At 50.7% G+C, this 20,564-nt stretch overlaps 7 protein-coding genes across 7 annotated transcripts; 1 reads left to right on the top strand and 6 right to left on the bottom strand.

Annotated features, from left to right (window-relative positions):
* Window positions 1-48: 48 nt before the first annotated feature.
* N7532_000785 (SDR family oxidoreductase) lies at window positions 49-1,058 on the bottom strand (the record flags this gene model as incomplete). Its single annotated transcript, XM_056613289.1, has 4 exons — window positions 49-144; window positions 198-207; window positions 272-743; window positions 800-1,058. 4 exons carry the CDS (start codon window positions 1,056-1,058, stop codon window positions 49-51), a joined length of 837 nt encoding a protein of 278 aa, XP_056480513.1.
* An 891-nt stretch (window positions 1,059-1,949) lies between these two features.
* Window positions 1,950-5,375, bottom strand: N7532_000784 (bZIP transcription factor; the record flags this gene model as incomplete). The annotated part of the gene is made up of 4 exons (XM_056613288.1): window positions 1,950-2,041; window positions 2,091-2,473; window positions 4,554-4,882; window positions 4,950-5,375. Coding segments are annotated over 4 exons (1,230 nt in total), but the record flags the coding sequence as incomplete, so codon positions are not given.
* Window positions 5,376-6,323: 948 nt separating this feature from the next.
* On the bottom strand, window positions 6,324-7,370 carry N7532_000783 (zinc-binding alcohol dehydrogenase family protein; the record flags this gene model as incomplete). Its single annotated transcript, XM_056613287.1, has 1 exon — window positions 6,324-7,370. One exon carries the CDS (start codon window positions 7,368-7,370, stop codon window positions 6,324-6,326), a length of 1,047 nt encoding a protein of 348 aa, XP_056480511.1.
* Window positions 7,371-8,372: 1,002 nt separating this feature from the next.
* Window positions 8,373-10,114, bottom strand: N7532_000782 (AATF family protein; the record flags this gene model as incomplete). Its single annotated transcript, XM_056613286.1, has 3 exons — window positions 8,373-9,807; window positions 9,865-9,967; window positions 10,039-10,114. The coding sequence occupies 3 exons, from the start codon at window positions 10,112-10,114 to the stop codon at window positions 8,373-8,375; spliced, it is 1,614 nt and encodes a 537-aa protein (XP_056480510.1).
* A 287-nt stretch (window positions 10,115-10,401) lies between these two features.
* N7532_000781 (Mrp/NBP35 family ATP-binding protein) lies at window positions 10,402-11,588 on the top strand (the record flags this gene model as incomplete). Its single annotated transcript, XM_056613285.1, has 4 exons — window positions 10,402-10,443; window positions 10,504-10,639; window positions 10,741-10,860; window positions 10,915-11,588. The coding sequence occupies 4 exons, from the start codon at window positions 10,402-10,404 to the stop codon at window positions 11,586-11,588; spliced, it is 972 nt and encodes a 323-aa protein (XP_056480509.1).
* A 540-nt stretch (window positions 11,589-12,128) lies between these two features.
* N7532_000780 (uncharacterized protein) lies at window positions 12,129-16,338 on the bottom strand (the record flags this gene model as incomplete). The annotated part of the gene is made up of 2 exons (XM_056613284.1): window positions 12,129-14,753; window positions 15,181-16,338. The coding sequence occupies 2 exons, from the start codon at window positions 16,336-16,338 to the stop codon at window positions 12,129-12,131; spliced, it is 3,783 nt and encodes a 1,260-aa protein (XP_056480508.1).
* Window positions 16,339-17,562: 1,224 nt separating this feature from the next.
* Window positions 17,563-18,590, bottom strand: N7532_000779 (major facilitator superfamily domain-containing protein; the record flags this gene model as incomplete). The annotated part of the gene is made up of 3 exons (XM_056613283.1): window positions 17,563-17,903; window positions 18,171-18,218; window positions 18,278-18,590. 3 exons carry the CDS (start codon window positions 18,588-18,590, stop codon window positions 17,563-17,565), a joined length of 702 nt encoding a protein of 233 aa, XP_056480507.1.
* Between the last annotated feature and the right edge of the window lie 1,974 nt (window positions 18,591-20,564).

The following is a 20,564-nucleotide window of genomic DNA, read 5'->3' as shown; positions in this document are numbered from 1 at the left end:
GCACGAAACAAATTGCTGCTTCAAAAAAGCAGGATGGAGCGGGAGCGATTATTTTGTCTTCTGGCGATCCTGTTCGGCCTTCTCCGCATCACGGATCTTGTTCGTAATATCCGGCATGTGAGAGACAGGAGGGAGCAACGTATCCTGGGTGTGTAAAGTTAGCAAAATTGAATGGGACTGGTGTCTCATGAATTGACCGGAAACTGCCTACCCATACAGTCGACCAGCCAAATGTTGAAGCCAGCCACGTCATCAAAGCCCCCCCCCTGACCAAAGATGCTTCTTGGGGCTTGATCGGATTGCGTTGTTGACCACGACCTCGGCATAGGAATTGACATCCATTGCATTTTTCTCCACCTCGGTTCCAGCCAATGCTGGCTCAATCACATCCTTTGCGGGATAATAGAGAGAGTTCTCGGGTAGACGTGGTGTAATTGGAAGGTTGTCGAAGAACTTGGTCTTAATTGCACCAGTAGTGACGAGGATTGCGCGAACTCCCCATGGAGAGAATTCGATACGCATCTGGTCTGTCATGATAGCAACTGCAGCTTTGCTTGCATTGTAATATCCTTGCCATGGGAGTGGCATTTTGCCAAGCACTGACCCAATGTTGATAATCGTTCCTTTGGAGGCAATCAAAAGTGGCGCAAACGCTTGAGTGACGGTAACGACAGCAAAGACGTTAACATCAAACATCTTCTTGGCGACTGAAACATCCGAATCCAATAAAGGCATGCTATAACCTATTGAAGGGTCAGTGGTTTGCCACAAGTACACTACTTTGAAGCTGTGAGACTACCTGCGCCCGAGTTGTTGACCAGAAAATCCAAATATCCGCCCGTCGCGGCTTTCACGGTTAACACTGCTTGCTTGATTGACTCTTCCTCAGTGACATCTAGTCGTACAATGTCGAGACCCATGTCCCTGAGATGTTGGACTTTGGCGGTGTTCCGAGCGCTGGCGAAAACTCGAAATCCCTTCTTGTGAAAGGTTTTTGCAAGAGCGTCACCTATTCCACCTTCACTGCAACCTGTAATGAGAACTGTCTTCTGGCCCATGTTTGTGATGAATGATTTGGAGCACAATTTTTTTAAGCAAAAACTGGTACTTAGAATGCAAGCGAGATATATATAACTTGCACGCAGTCCCAATCCAACAGGAATCTGAAGGAAGGATAGAGCGTCTGAGCGTCTACCAACGCCTGGCAACCGAATGCGTACAGTTCTTCCGTAGATTAGCAATCATGCGCTCATCAAAACCTCAATCAAGCGGTGGTCATCCAATAGTAAAGGCTGACCCACTTAGATGACTGGGTCAACCGTCGGGTCGATGACAAGACATTCCCGGTTCCATTGTTCTTGCCCGCCTTATAGCCCGCCTTGGCCGCCAGCTAACCTAACAAGGTTAGAACCGTAGTTTTCGGAGCCCCCACGGGTCACAAGTCAAATATTACAGCCACACTGCATTTACCATAATTCTCGAGGATCCATTGGCTTAGGCTCATATCTTGGCGGGCCAGGGTTTGAGAAAGAGTTAAGGAAGCATTCTGCAACAGTGATCAGCGATCACTGATGTCCCCGGATTATGGCGACTGTTCGAGGCGCCCACCAAGTCAAACCTTACTACAAGCCAGCAATGCACTTGTATGATCGACGTGCAATGAAAACAGTCGCTGAAACACAAAATCGGAGGCTATCGCATTTAATTTAGGATCCAACACTTTCCACCAGATACTTCAACTTCACTTTTCGCTATGTGGCGGTTTTCTATATACAGTACGATCCAGTGAGATATACAGTCAATACGTAATATACAGCCTTATTGCTTTTTTTTTCCACACCTGAGAGTATTTGTACAACAACCAGAACGATTACGGTAGTGCATATAGATAGACACGGCGGGTGTATATCGGCAAGTCATTAATGCTCACACACATAGATTAACTAAATTCACACAATAGTCGAAAAGTGCAGGGCCTCCTCCACATTATTGCGTTGGAACCCAGGTGTCCGACCCAGGCAAACTCCTTTGCTGACCAACGCTACCAAGGTCAAAATACTGTAATTATTACAGACCAGGGGCGGACTTACCTGATATGAAACGTGATACATTGATATTGGTCTGCACTTTCGAGCATCTTGTTGGCTCACCAGCTGACGCAACCAGGAGCACATTCTTATCTTGAAGATATCCCTTCAGATCTTGCAAGTCAAACCAATCCCCTTCTAGCTGCTTTCGTAAATCTGACGTGACGAGTGACAAGGGGTCCTCTACGGTGCCCCATCTCTGGTAACGAGGGACAAATTCACCCGTGCTTCCGTCGGGATAATGGGTTCCCGCGCCCCCCAACCTAAACAAGGGGACTTCCTCCCATCCCTCCAGCGGCTTTTGGCTTACTTGAGCATATAATTCCGCTTTGAAGTAAGATGCCAGGCGTTCGCGGTTCATCATACTAAAAATGAGCCCAAAGGGCCTTTGGAGTTGATCCAAGCCGAAAGACGGATTGCATAGGGCGAGATGTCCGTTGTAGAGAGCTGCTAGGAGCAGCCTCTCAATGAATTCGGACACCTCTAGAAACGACATTCCTGATGAAGTGACGGTAACGTAACCCACAAGCGAACCGCCCACATAAGCGAACCGCCCACCCATCTCAACCTATAATTTTGATTTGCATATAAAATAACCACAACGCCATTAAATTATTGATATCACTGCTTCGGACATCTATTTATCTTATGCCCTATCCCTCCACAACCACTGCATCTTGGTGGCGCCCGTTGTCGTGGTGTATTAGTCTCATTTGCGACCGGAGCTAGTTCTGGATGAACAGGATCCAGAGATTCAACGGCTTGGTTCGAACTGAATATTACGTCTCTTCCCTCCTGAATTGACATGCCTTCAGTACGGTCGATGCGTTTATTAGACCTCTTGCGTTTTTGTTTCCGAACCTCATTGGCAGCGCGCAAATCCCGGATTTCTTTCTCCAACATCGCTAGCCTTTGAAGCGTGACATGGAAGCCTTTAAGAGTCTGCTCTACCACATGCTTTGTAGGCGTTGGAGGGCTCACGGATCGATATTTGAGTAGAGCTTTGACTGAAGATTCTTGCCGATATAATTGTTTTGTGTTGAGTGGTGTTGTAGGGCTCCACTCACTTGATCGGCTTCCTGGTCGGCTTCCTGGGGGGGTTGGTGTTCGAAGCTGAATATTAAGCTTCGATATAACCCGATCGGGATCAAAGGGTATTAAACCAGCAGATTCGAATGCGCTCTGAATTATATCCGAGTGATATGAGATCTCGCGAGCGTGCGGGTAGGCGGCAAGGAAATCAAGCTTGTCAATATGGTTGATATTGCATCGAGCTTTTCGCTCAACCAAGCCACCATATGCGCGCTTTAGGTTCGCAAAACACCCGACATCTAGTGGTTGTAGCAAATGAGATGAATGCGCTGGCATGCAAATTGGTATAATATCATGTTCAGCGCAAAGTCGGTCGAATTGAGGTGTCAAATGGCTACCATGACCATCAAGGACTAGAAGACGATATTTACCCTTTGTACGGCTCGCCGTACTCGGAATAAAGAGATCTTTCAGCCAGCGAAGGCCAATAGCATCAGTTGTCCATCCATTATCACTGATTTCGATCCTCCAGTCCGGTCCTACCCCTTTATCTTCGTACCAAGCCTGGTGATGTGTCTTGGATTTGAAGATAAGACAAGGTGGTAATTTGAAGCCCGACGCACCAATACACTCGATAGATGTGACCCATTCACGATTTCCAGGTTGTTTAAGAGATCTCCGACCGTAGTATTCAGCACGGGTGACGACTTTTGCAGTAGCAATAAGACCCATTGCGAAGCCAGTCTCATCAAAGTTATATATATCGTCAGGTTGGATGCCGTTCTCATTAATCGTGCGTTGAACCAAGTCGAACCACTCTCGTATGACCTTTGGATCCTCGCATTTTGCTCGTTGGTAGTTGTACTTTCGAGAGAACCGAGATTTAAGATCATCATGGCGATTAACAAAGTTGTAGACCCAGTTGACGCCAACAGTCTGCGTACAGCGTTCGGCTAATAGAAGATTGGCCATTTCTGCCACCATAGCAGGCCGAGGAGCTGATCCACGTGAATCCATAGAGAGCACCCATTGTAGAAGTGATCTCTCCTCGTCTTCTGTCAATTTATGGTTGTTGGCGCGTGTTTCTGAGCGACTTTGTTGACCGTTGACGCGATCGCGTAGAGTGGACCAGGGGACGTCGAATTGGCGTGCTGCTTTGCGAATAGAGGTAATTTGACCATTTTGAATGGCATGCAGGGCTAATGAGATTCTGCCCTGCCTATCCTGCGAAAATCGGGCAGAACTAGATCGATTTGGTGGCATGGTGGATGGTTATAAAAGAGAGGTTATAGTACTCAGATCAAAATTGATGGGGTGGGCGGTTCGCTTGTGTGGGCGGTTCGCTTGTGGGTTACGTTATATGGCAGGACAGCACCGTTAGGGTGATATAATTCAGTGCCATCCAAGGGCAGGTGGAGGGGGATGGTGGGTGACGGGCGCTTAATTGTGAGCTTTTGTGAGGCTGGTGGTGAGTCGATTGTCTTATTAGAGTCAACCGGGACCCTTATCTCGTCGTCGTCGAGGCTTGCTCCTGATGCCGTAGAAAGGAAGATCCTCATCGTGTCACGTAAATTCGCTGTCAGAGCAGAGTGTGACCTAAGCACTCCACTTTGAACCAGCTGCTCACTAAATGACAGCATAGTGGAGCTCATTTTCTCCATTGAAGTCTCCAAAAGGGAGATGCGGCTCTTGAGGCCGTCGACTGTGGCTTGCTGTCGTGAACGATATGCACGTTGTGCCATACGAGTTTGCATGCGACGACGCTGTCACCAGAGTGGTCCGGTTAGAACACTCAAAACATTAGTGGAGGTCGACTGATACCATACGAACCTCTCCAGGATTTTCCTTACCATCACCAACTTCTTGGGGGGCTCCACGGTTCTTCGCTGGTGCGGCTTTCTTGGGCCCATGCCGCTGGCGTTTCTGTGGTCTTGGTGTCGTCGGTTCAGAGACTGGTGTTTGGTTTGTGTTCGTCCGGTTCAAGTAAGATGCGGGCTCAAGGGCGAAGTCGCCAGGATTGGGTGATGGCGTACTACGTTGAGCATTTTGTGAGTTATATGATTCGGGTAGCGGATAGGAGCAGGCTGAGAGTAATGAGTTGATATCAGAGGTCGCCGACTCCTGTAATAATGGGCGGCTGGATTCGGGTAACGATGTGCTTTGACGGAATTCCTCCCAATTGAAGAGAGGCAGGTCGCTAGCTAGCCGTATTGGTGCTTGTTGGCCCATGATGTGACGAATATGGTCAAGGATAAGCTCAAAGAGAAGTCAAGCGATAGTCTGTCAGCCAGGAGAAGAGACTGACTGTATTAGAATCCGACCAGCGCTGCCTGATCTCAATCAAGTAATTGGATTTCAGTAGACCGTTTCAAGATTAGTGGGAAGAAGGATAATCCTACCCTGGGAGAAGGACGAACAAACGTAACTTGCCCCGTGGACGCAAGGTTAAGCTTTGGCTCGGCATGATCACTCATCATTCCGTTTGGTGACGCAACCAATAAACTCATGCTTAGTAATGACTCTTGCGAAAGCCACCTGAGGGGGCAAATCTGGGTAGCAGAACCGCCGGAAGAAATTGTGCAGAATGGATACTCATGATTTGACCTCCTTGGAAGACAAGGAACTCAAAAATGAGGACGGGATTTACCAGTCAACGTACCTGTGACCACTTCACAATCAAAGGAGGGTTGTGGCTTGGATTTTTAGATCTCGCCTTCCGCCGCACCGCCAATCTCTGTGCTTGCCAAAGTCTCCACAAATACGAGACTAGACTTGCCTTGTAGCGGATCCAGGAGTAGGTCCCGTTCAACTATGGAAGGGTTGACTAGTTGCCGTGGGCGCCAACTTGGAGCTGTTGCCGACGCTGGCAAGCTATTGACCAACGATCAAGACAGCACTGTGCTGATAGGCAATGTTGGCGCAGAACGTTCTTCTCTAGATTCAACCAACTACATTTACATGCGTATAAGGAAAGTATTATATTGCCAAAGCTCAGCAATTGAGACAAGTCAAACATGACCTATCTGATTTGAAGAGATCAATTTATTTAGGGTTTAGTTATGTAGTCGAGGAAATGCAATCCTCACACCATGTTCATACAACTTACATTTTTTAAACCTGTAGAATTCAAGCATCATGTTTGATTCCCTGAGTTGAGACTGATTCATATTTGACTATTCGTGCAAGATGTGTCGATCTTTGTGACTAAGGAGTCTCCTCAATGTTATAAACTAATTTCGCACCACTGACTTTGTTGGCCTTGAGAAGCTCCATTCCTTCCAAGACACCACGTAGACCATCCTTTCCAACCTTAGGAGGATGAACTTTGATCTTGCTATGATCCAAAAGAGCCTGGGCCACCTGAGTAAACTCCTTGGAATGCTCGAAATCCTCCGGCTTAGCGGGAACGGGCATGTCACCGAAATTAAAGGCCTCGCCAAGTACAGTGTAGGCTAGGATGAAGCGACTGTTGACGTTGGCGCGATCGATTTTCACGGTCAGAAGTGCGAGGTACTCGCCACCCTCGGTTGAAAGTGCTTTGTCGCAGAAATCAACACTAGGAGGAAGAGAGATACAGTCCAAGACTAGTTTTAGGTTGTTGTTGGTCTGCTTGCGAATTTGAGCGGCGGAGTCGGGGTGTTGGTAATCGAAAACAGCATCTGCACCAAGGGCACGGACAAGGTCAAAGTTGTGCGGCGAACAGGTAGTGAGCACCTGGTAACCGGAGAGCTTGGCGAATTGGATCGCTAGGGTACCCGTAGCGGTAGAACCGCCATAGATAAGAATAGGAGTCGCATCTTTGATAGGTTGACTCGGTAGAGCCAGCCTCAAAGTCTGGTATAGAGCCTGGCCGATAGTCTGGATGCCTGCTCCGAGTGTGGCGGCTTCCTGAAAGCTAAGATGTTCAGGGATTCGAAGCTGCACATCACCCTTGACAACAATGTATTCGGCGAAAGAGCCATCCTCGGGCTGGACTGCATTACCACCGTGGGCGAAACCGCAGATACGGTCACCCTTCTTCCAGGGTAGTTTGACGTCTTTTCCAACGGCCTCGACAACGCCAGAGTAATCGCCTCCTAACAGTACACCGGGCGGAGAGAGGAAGTCGACGTGCTTCCAGTCACTAGGGTTTAAACCCACGCTGACGGTCTTCACGAGGACGTAATCATCGCGGAGCTTGGGAATGGCACGATCACTGACCAAGCCCGTGGTCTTAGGTTGGGTAACGATAACGGCCTTCTGAGTAGACATGACTGAGGTGATGAGATGAAGAGTAGGAAAAGAATTACGTTCGCATGTATGGAAGCATACTAATATAGTACAAAGCTATGGCAAGGTTCGTTGATGACACCACTTTCCTAATCCTCGGATGCTGTTGGTTATCACTACAATGGATGAGAAATCACCCCCCATATGGGTCCACTTTGAGTACCTACAAGGTATTTTAAGATAATTCAGGATAACCTAGATGTCGATTGCAAGATTTTTCATTTTTGGTACAGTGACATCTCGTATGGAGCTGTCCTGGGCTCAGGGATTACGTGTATTATTACATTCATGGAGCGGATGTTGAGTGATCTCTCCGTACTTCAGCCGAGGCTAATCGCTGATAGAATGAGAGATAACGCCAAGTGCCAATACGGATATACTCGGACCACTTGGTCGGTTCTGTCATCATTGAGACAAGTACTTATCTGAGAAGGCGAGGTTTCGGTCCTCACAAGGAGGGTACTCGCGAAATTAGGCATCGGATTTCCTAGTATGAAGGAGCAACTGCGGACATCCTATATAGTTGTTAGTTTTCTAAAGAACCGCCCGGACGATTTCGTCATTTTTAGGTTTTTCTTTTTCGCGAGGATGGAGGTTTGAGGCTATTTCGGAACCAAACATCGTTCTGAGGTTAGATGTCCTGTTCATCGGTCCTTTTGGTCTTGGGATCAATATCGGCAATCCCATTCCGGCGAAGGCGGCAGGAAAGTCGAGTGGTATTCGACTGCGACACTGGTGAATAGGCAAGGGCGTATGCCGACAAGGGCTTCGTGATGATGAGCGCGATGACTGATATGATGGGAATCCGAAAAGTATTTCGTCAGTCATTTGCAGCCACGCAATAGAAAATCTTTAATGCTTGGTTGAATGTATTGAAATTGATTCAATTGCACAATCGAGAATCCATATATTTTTTATTTAGTCGTAACGCCGGTGATCGGAATCTATGATACAAATGGACACCGGGGTACCTCAGAACGATGTTTAGTTCCGGAATAGCCTCAAACCTCCCTCCTCGCGATCATCATCACTTTCATTCTCACTAGCACTGCCATCGCCTTCGCCCAGTAGGCCACTGGCAGTTCTACCCAATAGCGAAGCGAAAAACTCATCACGAGCCCGAACGGTCCACGACCCACGGTCTTCGGGAGCCATGAAGTTCTGCAATTTCTCATGCACATTGAACTTCATCTTGCGACCCTTCGAAGCGCGAGTATCAACATCTCGCTTCACTTTGTCGTTGCGCATACCGGTGACGGGGTGAATCGGAAGGCGGGAGGGCAACTGGTGCAGGGAGTCGAGACCGCCACCAGACATAGCTTCGGAGGAAGACATCCGCTGCTCGACAAGCTCGCGGAGAAGAGATTGGTAGAAGATGGTGTCATCGTAAATAGGCCCGGCAGCGGCGACGCCATCGGATGAATCCTGTCGGGCACGTTTGGTCGCCCGATCACCAATTTCCGTTGCAACGTGGGCATCCAGAACGGCAGTGATGCTTTGCTGGCCTGAAGCAGAGCCCAGAAGCTTTCCCCGAGAGTTGGCTGCGGAAGATGAATTACCTCGGACCTTGGATGACCACTTGTCGAGCACAGAACGACGGTGAGACAGAGACTCGCTCTCCAGATCTGTCATGCGATCCCAAAGCGAGGCAGAAGAAGTGGAAGATGTAACAGGAGACCGCTTGCGCTTCTTCGTCTGATCCTTGGATTGGGCTTCGGCAAGTGCGGTGCGGAGCTCCTCGAGAGTCGACCAAAGAGCGAGAGCTGCGGACTCGGCAGACTTGATCGCCTCGGCATCTTCGTCGCTGGACTGCTCTACCGCATTTTCTTCGTTGTGTGCCAGTCCCGAAATTTCGTTGATGGCACCCAGTCCCTTTTGTAGCTTGATGCGTGTGTTCAAGAGTGCGTCGAAAGTAGCACGTTGCTGCTTGACAGCCTTTCCCTTGGCGGCATCAGCTTTGGCAGCTTCCGAGATAGTAGCCGCAATAGTCTTCTGGTCTGTTGCCATGAGCCTCCGTAGTTCTTCTCGGTCATCAGAAGAAGCTCCTTTGCTGCTGCGAGCAGATTTCTCTTCTTTCTGGATCTTTTTGCTGCGTGGAGCGGGGGTTTCGTCGTCGTCGTCGTCGTCGTCGGAATTGCTCTCATCTTCGCTGTCTTCCTCCCCTTCGGACAACTCATCGTCTTCTCCAGAGACTGACCCTTCCAATTCTGATTCTGATTCCTCGGCGTCTGACAGGCCAGCATTCTCGTCCTCGTCCTCTTCTAGGTCATCGGAGACTTCCTCGTCGTCATCCTCATTATCGCTTCGGGTCGCGAAGGGGTCGTCATCGCTGTCAGCATCCAGGTCATCTCGACTCACGCGAGAGCCTGCATACTGCTTGCCAAGAGAAACGGGATCTTGCTTGCGCAATTTTCCTTTGCTGCTGAAAATTAGCATACATGAATAGACTTCCATGGGTTGATCATTGCATGCTAACCCTACTGCCTGATAATGCTCCCTTCCAGCATTGGACTCAGAAGGCTTTCCGCCCTCCTCGTCGCTAGAAGCATCGTCGCGTTCTATATCTTCAGGATCGAAGTCTGGGTACCCAGTCAGCTTTCGGGAAGTCCCCAATGATGCGAAAAGATTGACGGGGTCGGTTTCGCCATACCCTTAGGGGTCGGATCCTCTAGATCCGCCAGCTGGTCAGCCAGAGACCGTCCTGGACGAGACGCGGCAGGTGCCATGGTGCGCGATGAGCTGGAGAAGAGACAGACCTGCGGAGTTGGTTGCCCGCGACTTTTTTTTGTTTTTCCGGATAACGGAACAACTGTCCGCCTTGGGACTAGTGGCCCCGCTGCCCGGGCGGTCAGTTGAGCGGTGGGCATTCTGACGGCTCTGTTGACCATTTCGACATCCTCAATTCAACTTAAACCTTGGGCTAAAGGAAAGCTTTTTGCGACGAACTGCCCGAGGCGCATTATATATCGAAATGTGGCTCCCGGTGAGGACCCAGGCGCCAATATGCCGACGCATGTTCTCAACTTTCAAAGCGCTCCGACATGACAACCCTCTTGTAGGCATCTTCTCGAATCTTTTGGACGATATACTTTAAGCTTATACTGACGTCGCCCAGGGCCTTCCACGCTCTGGAACCCCTCCTACTCTCAAGAGTCGCCGAGGCCTTCCACAAAAACGCAAGATTCGCGATGTTAAGAAAGTGATCGCGGTCTCGTCGGCAAAGGGTGGCGTGGGCAAATCAACAGTTGCCGGTGCGTCTCATGTGCTCTTCACCTCAGGGCGCGCTTGTCAATGTTGGCCATATGCGTGGCCTTTGAGCTTCGATTAACAATGATTCTTACCACTACGCCAGTTAATCTTGCCCTCTCTTTCGCACGAAAGGGAATCCGAACAGGCATTCTCGACACGGACATCTTCGGTCCATCCATCCCGACCCTTCTGAATCTTTCAGGCGAGCCTCGTCTCGATGAAAGTAAGTTTCGCCTTTTTAAACCTCTTGCAGTCTCAACATTGAATAACTTTTAAGTTGACGGTATTATACAGACAACTGCCTCCTCCCCCCTCACAAACTATGGCCTCAAGTCCATGTCAATGGGCTACCTCCTTCCGCAAACCCAAACCGACTCCGCAACAGGAGAAGTACCAATGGACACGACACCAATCTCCTGGCGTGGCCTCATGGTAACCAAAGCCATGCACCAATTACTACACTCCGTCTCATGGGGACCGCTGGACGTTCTCGTCCTAGATCTTCCTCCGGGCACAGGGGATGTCCAATTAACCATTAATCAAGAAGTCATCATCGACGGCTCCGTGATCGTCACAACACCACAGGACATCGCACTTCGCGATGCTGTCCGCGGCTTCGGCATGTTCCAGCGCATGGATGTTCCCGTGTTAGGCATGGTTCGCAACATGGCCTATTTCGCCTGTCCCAATTGTGGACACGAGACTCGCATTTTCTCTCACGGGGATGGGGACCACTCCCATGGGGAAGACCGAGGTGTCATGGCTGAATGCAAGAGGCTTGGTGTTGACTTCCTTGGCGATATCCCACTTGATGCTCGGGTTTGCGAAGATGCGGACCGTGGAATGCCCACGGTGGTGGCTGAGGAGACTGCGGATCGGAGTGCCCGCCGTCAGGCATTCCTGAGTGTCGCTGAGCAAGTCGCCCGTAAGATTGGCCTGGACTGGCATTAAGCTCTGTCCTCGCTGTTCTTACGATATGATTTTTCATAGCTGCATTGGTCCGATGCCATTACCATGTGATCTTGTACACTGCTACGATCTTTCCATTCCTGTTAGCCTGTGTGGCTTCATTGCCACTCTAAAGCCTGTACGATAGCTTATTAGACAGTCATCTTTTCGATAATCATACCACCCCACCAAAGAACAACGGGATTCAATATCATTGATACACTATATCTAGATGGCCGACACCATACGGTATCACGCCCGAATTTCCGAAATGATGGTCCTCAGCAGTATCTTGCACTTTGAAGCCTGAAAAAGAGATTTGGGTATATCAAACACAAAGAGAATTGAACAATGGCAGGGACAACACACAGTGAGCCCCTCTGGATCAAAAGAGATAAGAAAAGAAGCGAGAGATTCGGAGTACATCGACGAGATCGTGTGCGAGCATCTTCAAGCAAAATATTCCCAAGGCAAGATGCCCATCGGATTAAATGAGAAATATAGCGGTTAGATAAAGAAAATCAAGCAAGCAGTAGGCGATGTCTACAGCTTCTCATCGGCAGTCTTGAAGACTTCCCGGTCTGGCATCTCTGGTCGACGAGAGGTAGACTCTCGAGCTTCTCCGTCCGAAAGGGCAGCACGTACGGAAGAAGTCTCGGTCGAAAGACGTCCACTGTCACCTCCGCCAACCAAGCCGACAACACCCTTGGCACTCAATACTGCTCGGGTGCTCACTGCATCCGTTGTAACACCAGAGGTTCCAGCATCTCTTTCGCCTCCGATAGTACTGGCATCGTCAGACAAGAACTCGCTGCGCCCAGCCACGGAGGACGGCCGACCATTGAGCTGAGGGAGAGAGGAATTCGAGGTCATGGCAGCGTGAAAAAGGGCTCTCGTGCTTGCATTTTCATCCTTAAGCTTGCGATTGTCGACTTCAGGGAGAATGAGCAAGGGGCCGCCACTCTTCTGCGAGATTGGTCGAGTGGGGGCAGATTCAGGGTAACCTGAAGCGCGTGAAGCCAAATTTCCGGTTGATTGTTTGTGTTCGCCAACCGAATCCCAAGAGGCCACCCCTGCACTGGAAGCAGCGGCTTGGGAGTCTTTATCGGTCCCACTCTGCTGAGCTATAGCAGGCTCGCTTGAGTATGTGCCGGCTTGACCCGCATCAACACTTGTGCGGGTCGAGCGACGACCAGATTGCTCTGCCTGCTGTTCCTTTTTGAGGGTACGTTCATCGTGCTTGCTGCCCCACCCACTCCAGAGCATCAATCCATAGTTCTTCTTGGCGTGGCGGTTCGGGAGTACACCGGGTGCCGCCCGACGAGCAGCCAAGGAGCTTGGAGGTGGACACTCGCCGTTGAAGTCTTGGAAGCCATGTGCCATCTCCTTGATGCGACGACCTTGAACCCGCAGCTTTTCTTTCGCGAACTTCGTGTCCCACTCATGTTTCGCGTCTAGCCACTTCTTGATGAGTTCTGGATTGACCGCACCGATTTTCTCATGTGGAATGTCGAGTACCGGATATGATGATGGCGGGTCGAGTGGAAAGGTGCGTCCACGCTTATCGACTCTTTCGCGGAGCATGTGCTGGTGGAATGCCGGAAGAGGATCACCCGCTTTACCCACGAACGACATCCCCGTTTCTGTGCGTGGTATCTTCTGACCTTTGCTACGGCCGGGACTCGAGCTGCTCTCTGTGCCGCTTGACGATACTGACGAAACCACGTTATCATCCACAATATCAACTCCGTGCTTCTGAGCACGAGCTAGTGCCCAAGAGCCGAACTGAGAGATTGCCCGGAACATGTACTTGGCTGGCCGAGAAAAGCTGAACGTTGGGGCCACATGACACAGGTTGTCCCACAGTTGGAAATGCACATATGTGGGCTCGTACTTGTTGAGAGTTTTCCGGTCAGGATCGAACTCATCAAGATACACGTCACTGGGAGGGTACAATTTGGGATTGGCGGCCTTATGAGCCACGTAGAACTGCTCATCGCGAAGCATTTCACCACCGCCGCTGAGGATCTGCAGCGGAGGGAGCCCGCCGAGTGACGGTTGAAGAATTGGTGACACCAGGGGATGCGAAATTAACTGGTTCGTCGTGTACATCTGAATTTGATCTTTGAGCTCGACTGTCTTGCCCTCTAACACGACGTGGATATTGTCTGGCTCGGCGTGCACAGTGTTCGAGTCCGAGCTTTGCTGCATGCCCGGATAGGCATGGCCCGGGGTGACTTCCTTCTTGGCGTGTAAGGTGTATCCCTGGACAGCCGTCTCCTCGGCATTGCTATTGGCCACAGGGATTGTCTCGTTGACCTCCTTCGCGGTGATGGTTGGCTTGTGGGAGAGTTTCTTGATCTTGAGGATTTCGTCGGTATTGGGCGGGGGCCACGCGGTAGACGGTTTGTGGCGGAAGCCATTGGGGGGAATATAATCGCCGGGGTTGTCCTCGACGATGCTCGGCATGGAGTGCGTGAGATCCACCCATGGTGAAATGAGAATCGCCCCTGCGGGTAAAGGGATCCCCTGATCACGCATAATGACCATCAGCGACAGCGCCATTCCACCACCCGCCGAGTCACCAGCAATGATGATTTCCGTGGGGTCGTATGATCTCAGGAGCCACAGATAGGACGCGAGACAATCCTGAATCGCGCACGGGAAGGGGAACTGGGGAGAGAGGCGATATTCGGGGGCAAATACGCGACCCTTCAGCTTGCGCGCATGGCGCTGCATCATATACCGATGCGTGTCCACGCTGCCGAAGAAGTACGCGCCTCCGTGGATATACAGCATGATGCGATTGCTTTTTGCATTGGCCTTCTTGGTCTCGTTGTGATGGCTGCGCATCTCGACCCATTCTCCCTTGAGCTCCTCCGACGGTCCTCGCCATTGCCACCATTGTTCACCGCCCACGCGGACAATTCCCTTTGGTCCCAGCTGCTTCATGACTGCCTGGGCAGCCGTCGACAGGTATTCATCGGGGATCGCGACGGTCTCGGTTCTTACCCAGTGAGGACTCGGGACCCACTGGCTGGTGAAGGCCTGGATATCTTCGACGGGGTGCTTGGACGCATAGTAGAGGAATTGGCGGGTGATTTGAATCCCCTCGTCGTAGGTAATATGGACGGACGGTTTGTTGTGGTGCGACTTCCGATGCAGGTACTGCGAGCCAAGAGTCAATTCGCAAGATCCAAAGGTACAGTTCGCCAAATTGCGCGACCCACATGAGCAATGAATGTCTGAATCGCCGTGGGCGTCAAAGCCGCACCCAAGGCGATTGTGTGCAATGGCATTATCGAGCCATTCAGTAGCGTTCCCAAGACGCGGTTAGGTTCCTGGAGGTTCCTGGAGGTTCCTGGAAGGAAGGGAAGGGTTGACGCGGTGGGGAAGAAAGGAGAGGAACGCCGACGTCATTCCAGCCACCGGGAGGCGCTCGGGGCAGCCGCAGGTTGGTGCACGTCGAGAGCCACTGGGGCTGCTAATTGGGCTGCTGGTCGCGGAAGTGGTTTTTATCGGTACAATGCATCAAAACAAATTGAATGTCTCATTATTCTCTGCCGCGACCTCACAGACTCCGCCGACTTCGTACTGCCGCGAGGACCAGAATCGCTATATACACGATGGCCACCACTCCGGCCACGACACTACACGCGATCACTGCCCCGCGAGGTGCATAGGGATCCTGAAATCCCGTCAGCCGAAATCCGAGTCCCATATTGATAATGCCTAGCACGATCATCATGCGTCCAAACCACCGGTGGAGATAGGCAAACGGCCCTTTACCAGAGCTGCCATCGCCAACGCTCTTGCGGTAATGCCGGTGCTGCAACAGACCCATGGCTGGTTGAAGAACAACGAGGCCAATCACCACAACCAATCCAATGATCGGGTGATGGTGGTTGCTGAGCTGGATCTGCTTCGCCATGGAAACCCCGATGCCTAGTCCGGCGATGGCGATCACAAGGTTGAAGAGCTGCAGCGTGGCGTGGGTGACAATGGTCGAAGGGAATACGTAAAGTGCCAGGGCGCCAAAGGGGAAGAACACGACAAACACCAAAGTCATCAGAATTGCATGAGCAAGCTTCTTCCGGTTCAGCGCGACAGTGTCGAACGGGGCACCACTCTCCGCGGAGGACACTGTCGCGCTGGACAGTTGGAGGAATGGATTCGCATTCGAGTCCGAACTGGCAGATAACTGCCCCGTAGCCTTCTCCAAATTCACAGTTGCGGTCCCCTGTGTGTCATGATAGCTGATCCCGGCGGACACGCTATCACTACCCAATGGAGTTCCATACTTGACAGCCCAGATCCAAGGACTGGATGCACTGGTCACATCCAGGCTGCCGCCGTCCCAGCTAATACAGCTGTCGCATCGAATGCTCGCGGAGATGATCTCATCGTTGAAGAAGCCACTGCCCTCCAACACGGAAACATCCGCGTCCGCATTATGTTCCGGCATGACATGGCCCTGGCCGAGGCGTGGGGAGACAGTCACATTGTTGTTTCCGCTAGCAGAGGTGTACACGACGAACATGTTGGCACCGCGCATTTGAGTGCCTTGTCCAAGCGCGAACCATTGTACGGGGCTCGTGGTGTTCAGTTGGAAGAAGATCGGGCCCTTCCCTGAATCGGCCGTGTCCTGAGGGACATGAATCGTAAAGGTAAGTTCGGTTCCTGCAGGACTAATGCTTTCAAATTGGGCGGCCGCCTGAAAGGCCCAGAAAAACCAACACAGAAGCCTCATCATCGTGTCAAGCGTGGGTGAGAGGTTTGCTTCAATTCTTCGAGATGGGGCCGAGTCTTTTATACGACGGCTGTTACACTGACTCCCACATAAAACCATATCCTGTTGGGATGTCGACCGCGCCCTTGGCGTGCGTCTGCGGTTTGATATCGGGGTGCTACTTGTATTTGGACCAAGGTAGTGGCTCTTCTCCGCGATAACATTCTGTCACCCAATGATTGACCAGCGACCGATATTGGCCCAGCCGACTTCCTTCTGGAGTTGGAAGGCGACGATTTGCCAAATCAAGTATAACGGAATGGTAATCCGCACGAACAATCCTGGCAGCGGGATTCCGTGCTGCGCCTCCACGACTGCCGAGCACACTAGGAATTGCAATAGCGACGATCTCCTGAGCGGGCCACGCGGCCAAGCGGAATCTTCAAAGAGCCTACATGACCCTTCGTGTCGTCGATCAACAACGTCGTAAATAGCATGTAACGTGCCCTTCGTGGGATGTGAATGGTGAATGCAATTACTCTTTGTGGCACGGCTCCCGCGTGTGGGGATGGCGAGGTCTTGGCGTGGCTATGCTACTACCTTTTTTGATGTTTACCCCAACTTCCAGGACTTCATGATCGAAAATTAGAACGAGAAGGATCTGATTGCATTTAGGCACCTGCATTCTACCAGATACTTCAGAATATTTCCGGCCGCACGTCCCTCAAAAGTCCCTTCTCGCATCAACTATGCAGCATTGTGACAAAGCCCTGACTAATGGGCACAGCCGCATGCCAAGGGTGTCAACATGCATCATTATTTCACACAGCGCCGCGGATATTCCTAATCGTGCCGTCCGTTGATTCCCACGAGCAAGAATCAGGAGGCTGCTCATTGGCTCGCTGTTTGCTACCTACCCGTAGCAAACCTGGATTTCTACCTCAATGCCCTCCCGTATCTCATAAACAGCAGAGGCACCGGCAGTGCCAAGCAAGAGATGCCACCGAGCAAACGGGCCGCAGGAACAACTCCCAAGTTCAGAAACATCGGTTGGGCGGCGATAGGCATTGTACAGGCAGGGACCGATCGAATAATCCTATTCGGAGACAATGCGCTCACTGCGTGATGCCCATAGCTGTCTACCAGAAAGTTCAGACACTGCTGGAAAGAAACACTGAAGCTAACTCCGACAAATACGGTGTTCTCGACGTCAGTAGACGCCAAATGCGAGATTATAAATATCTCATCTCACGTCATCCTACCTCCTGCGACGAAAGGAAACAGCCAAGTGTACTTTGGGTCGGCCATCCAACCCAACCAGAACAGATCAGCTGAAAGCAAGATTGCCTCGAGAATGTTAGGCGGTAGATGCGCCTCGGTGACAGCCACGTTACCATTGGCTGCGAAGGCTCGCTTGTAGTGCGGCTGGTTGGCAAAGTCGACAATCACGGAGAATTGCACTTTAATCAAAATTGACAGGAACGGCAGAGTCGACACAACGAGACTCCATTCACGATGCTCTCTGAAGTCTATGGGGAAGACCTCGAGAGCGAGATAAACAAGGCTGGAGGTGAAAGAGGCATAGAGGGCTATGCACGTCACCATGGGCTCTGTAAATAGCATTCTTGTCACGATTCAAGTGGGATCAGCGAGTGCTAAAAACGGGGTTCATCAACGACGCGTTCGAGATGGCTTGCCTCAACGGCCTGGCAAGATGTTTGCTCAAAGGAGTTGACATGTTCATGTGCTCCTTTTCATGGGGATGCCAATAGCGCTGATTCCCAGTGTGCTTGCGCAGTTTTGGGCCTTTCGGTTCAGCAGAACAGGCGGGTACGTCTCAGGCAGGCACCAACTACACAGAGCGTACAAAACGAGGGCCAGGATAGCTTCGAGATACTCTGTCCCTGGATGTTTGCAGTTTAGCGGCCTATTGTGATTCACCTCATCAACGTTCACAACCTACCCCACCATCCCAAATGGTGATGCGTCGTGAGAGCAGCTCCAATGATAGGACCGATCGTCGGGCCTCCAGAGATACACGTTGAGACAACCGTCATTGCATTACCACGAGTGGTAGCATCAAAGAGATCTCCTAGTCCTGCTAGGACGTTGCTAATGGGAGCGGTCGCGAAGATACCACCTAAAAAGTGGGTGAGGAAGATGCCGGCTGGATTCTGGCTAACGAGTGTTCCAATACTCAGAATTCCAAGGATAAACATCGCTGGCAGCATTCCCATCCGACGACCGTACAGTTCACTGATCGGACCCCACACCATGGGGCCAAAGGTCCAGCCTGGAATTCTATCAGCATACTGAGAACACTGACAATGCCGCTCACTCTAGACGAGGTATACGAACGAGAACAAAAGTGCTAGGGTGAGAGATGTGACTTTGGTGCCCATATGCATGTATTCAGCGAGACTGGCTTCAGCAGGTGACATGACGAATAATTCGAGGGAGCCGACCAGGGCGAGCAGGCGCATCTGTCCCACCAGCCATATCTTGTTTAGTGTATGAAATTTCCGGGGGTTTGTCGGATCGCCGTTTTCGAATTGGACCTTGAAAAGGTCTACAGATATGATGTCTTTCTCGCAGTTGACGCTATTCTCAGAATATCGGTGGTCAATTTCGTTTTTCGAAATTTCATGAGAATTTCCAAGAATTTAAATGTTTCTCTACTCCAGCACGATCGTCTTTACTGGCAGCAGTCGCTCAAGTCCCCAAATCGCATCTCGATGTCCATGGGCATCCCACCGACAGGCTTTGATTGATTCGTCCCGTCCTTGTTCCACTCTCGCATCCAGCTAAACTGATTTCTTTCTAGTGGCGGCCGCCGGACCCACAGGAAGCTGGGACCGGGGCTGATTTTTGTTCAAATTGCTAGCGGCGGTCGACACTATTTCTTTCCATTCTCCTTTCGTACTTCCTGACCTTTGTTCTCAACACTCTACCTCACTGCGGATACTTCACCAAGCGTGGAATTTTCTGTACATACGACGAGTCACCATTTAGTGATGCCACTCCTATATCTGGAGATCATTTCTGGACAACTGGACTGCTATCTCCATGGTCTTCCATCCATCCTTTGAATCTAGCTCTTCTCGGCTCCACGCATTCCACTCCATCAAGCAATTTAGACTCATTTATCCATCTACAGGCATCTAATATCTTTCGACTAACCGAGCACTCGTTCTCGACAATCTGCCATCGTAACTTTCGAGGGGACCACGGATCGCTTGCAATCATCTCTTACGATCATCTCCAAGGGTTAATGGACGCTTCCTCTGTTATTCCCGCCAATCTTTCACTTTAATGCTTACCATGTCTCTGGTCGCACTTTATCCATCTGAGGATCCCGCGAGACAAATCATGTCGCCGCAAGCCCTGTATCCGGAGTTTAAGACGCTATTCATGTGACTGCAGTTTCGTGTCACTGGATCTATCCGGTTGATTCAGGCGGGCCTGCTCTTAACCGTATACGAATACGTGTGTGGCAAGCCCGACGATGCATATATCTCAATTGGAACATGCTGTTGTTGTAATTAGTCCGTCGGTCGGAGGCCAGAGAATGACCGGCTCTATCAACTTGAGGAACAAAATATACAATGGAGCATCGTCTACTTGGAAAGGTACGCTTCCTACATTACATTATAACGGCTCATAGTCCTGATAGCGCCAACATTTAATCCGACTCGTTATCTTCAAATGCCCTCCTAGCTATCAATATACGGTGCAAAGTTTCCCTGATCCGGATACACTTCCTCTGGACACGAACTTTTGTCCCTCTCTTTGCTCAGAAAAAATCTTGACAAAAACCTTACCGTCGGAGATACATTGGCCACGAACGTGAGCTGCTTCGGTCGTCAACTACAGGCCGTTTTTCTCTAGGACCAAGTAGTGCAACCACTACCCGGACCCAATCGCTCAGCTTCTTAAAATTGAGAAACTTGGACGAGAGGCTGCGGAAATTCCTCGCCATACTGATGGATCAATCAATCCGTCGGCGCCAGTGTGGCGCGAATGGAACTGTCATCAGGTGAGCTTTTCCATTTGTACATGGACTTGCCCTGCCAGCCTTCTCCTGTCTAACAAAATGGAATTTGGCACGGAGCAAATCCATCATGGGCCAGCGCCATTATGCCTCAAACCAAACCCCCTCGATCCAAATCGACATACCTGACCCGCAGATCCGGTAATACTCCCCTGCAGCACTCCAGACACTATCCCGGATAATGGTTGAGGTGGTCCTT

The sequence above is a fragment of the Penicillium argentinense genome (genome assembly GCF_028826775.1).
Source record: "Penicillium argentinense strain IBT 30761 chromosome Unknown utg000001l_segment0_segment0, whole genome shotgun sequence".
Taxonomy (NCBI): domain Eukaryota; kingdom Fungi; phylum Ascomycota; class Eurotiomycetes; order Eurotiales; family Aspergillaceae; genus Penicillium; species Penicillium argentinense.
Note: the sequence above shows the minus strand (reverse complement) of the source record. Positions and strands in the feature narration are given on the sequence as shown.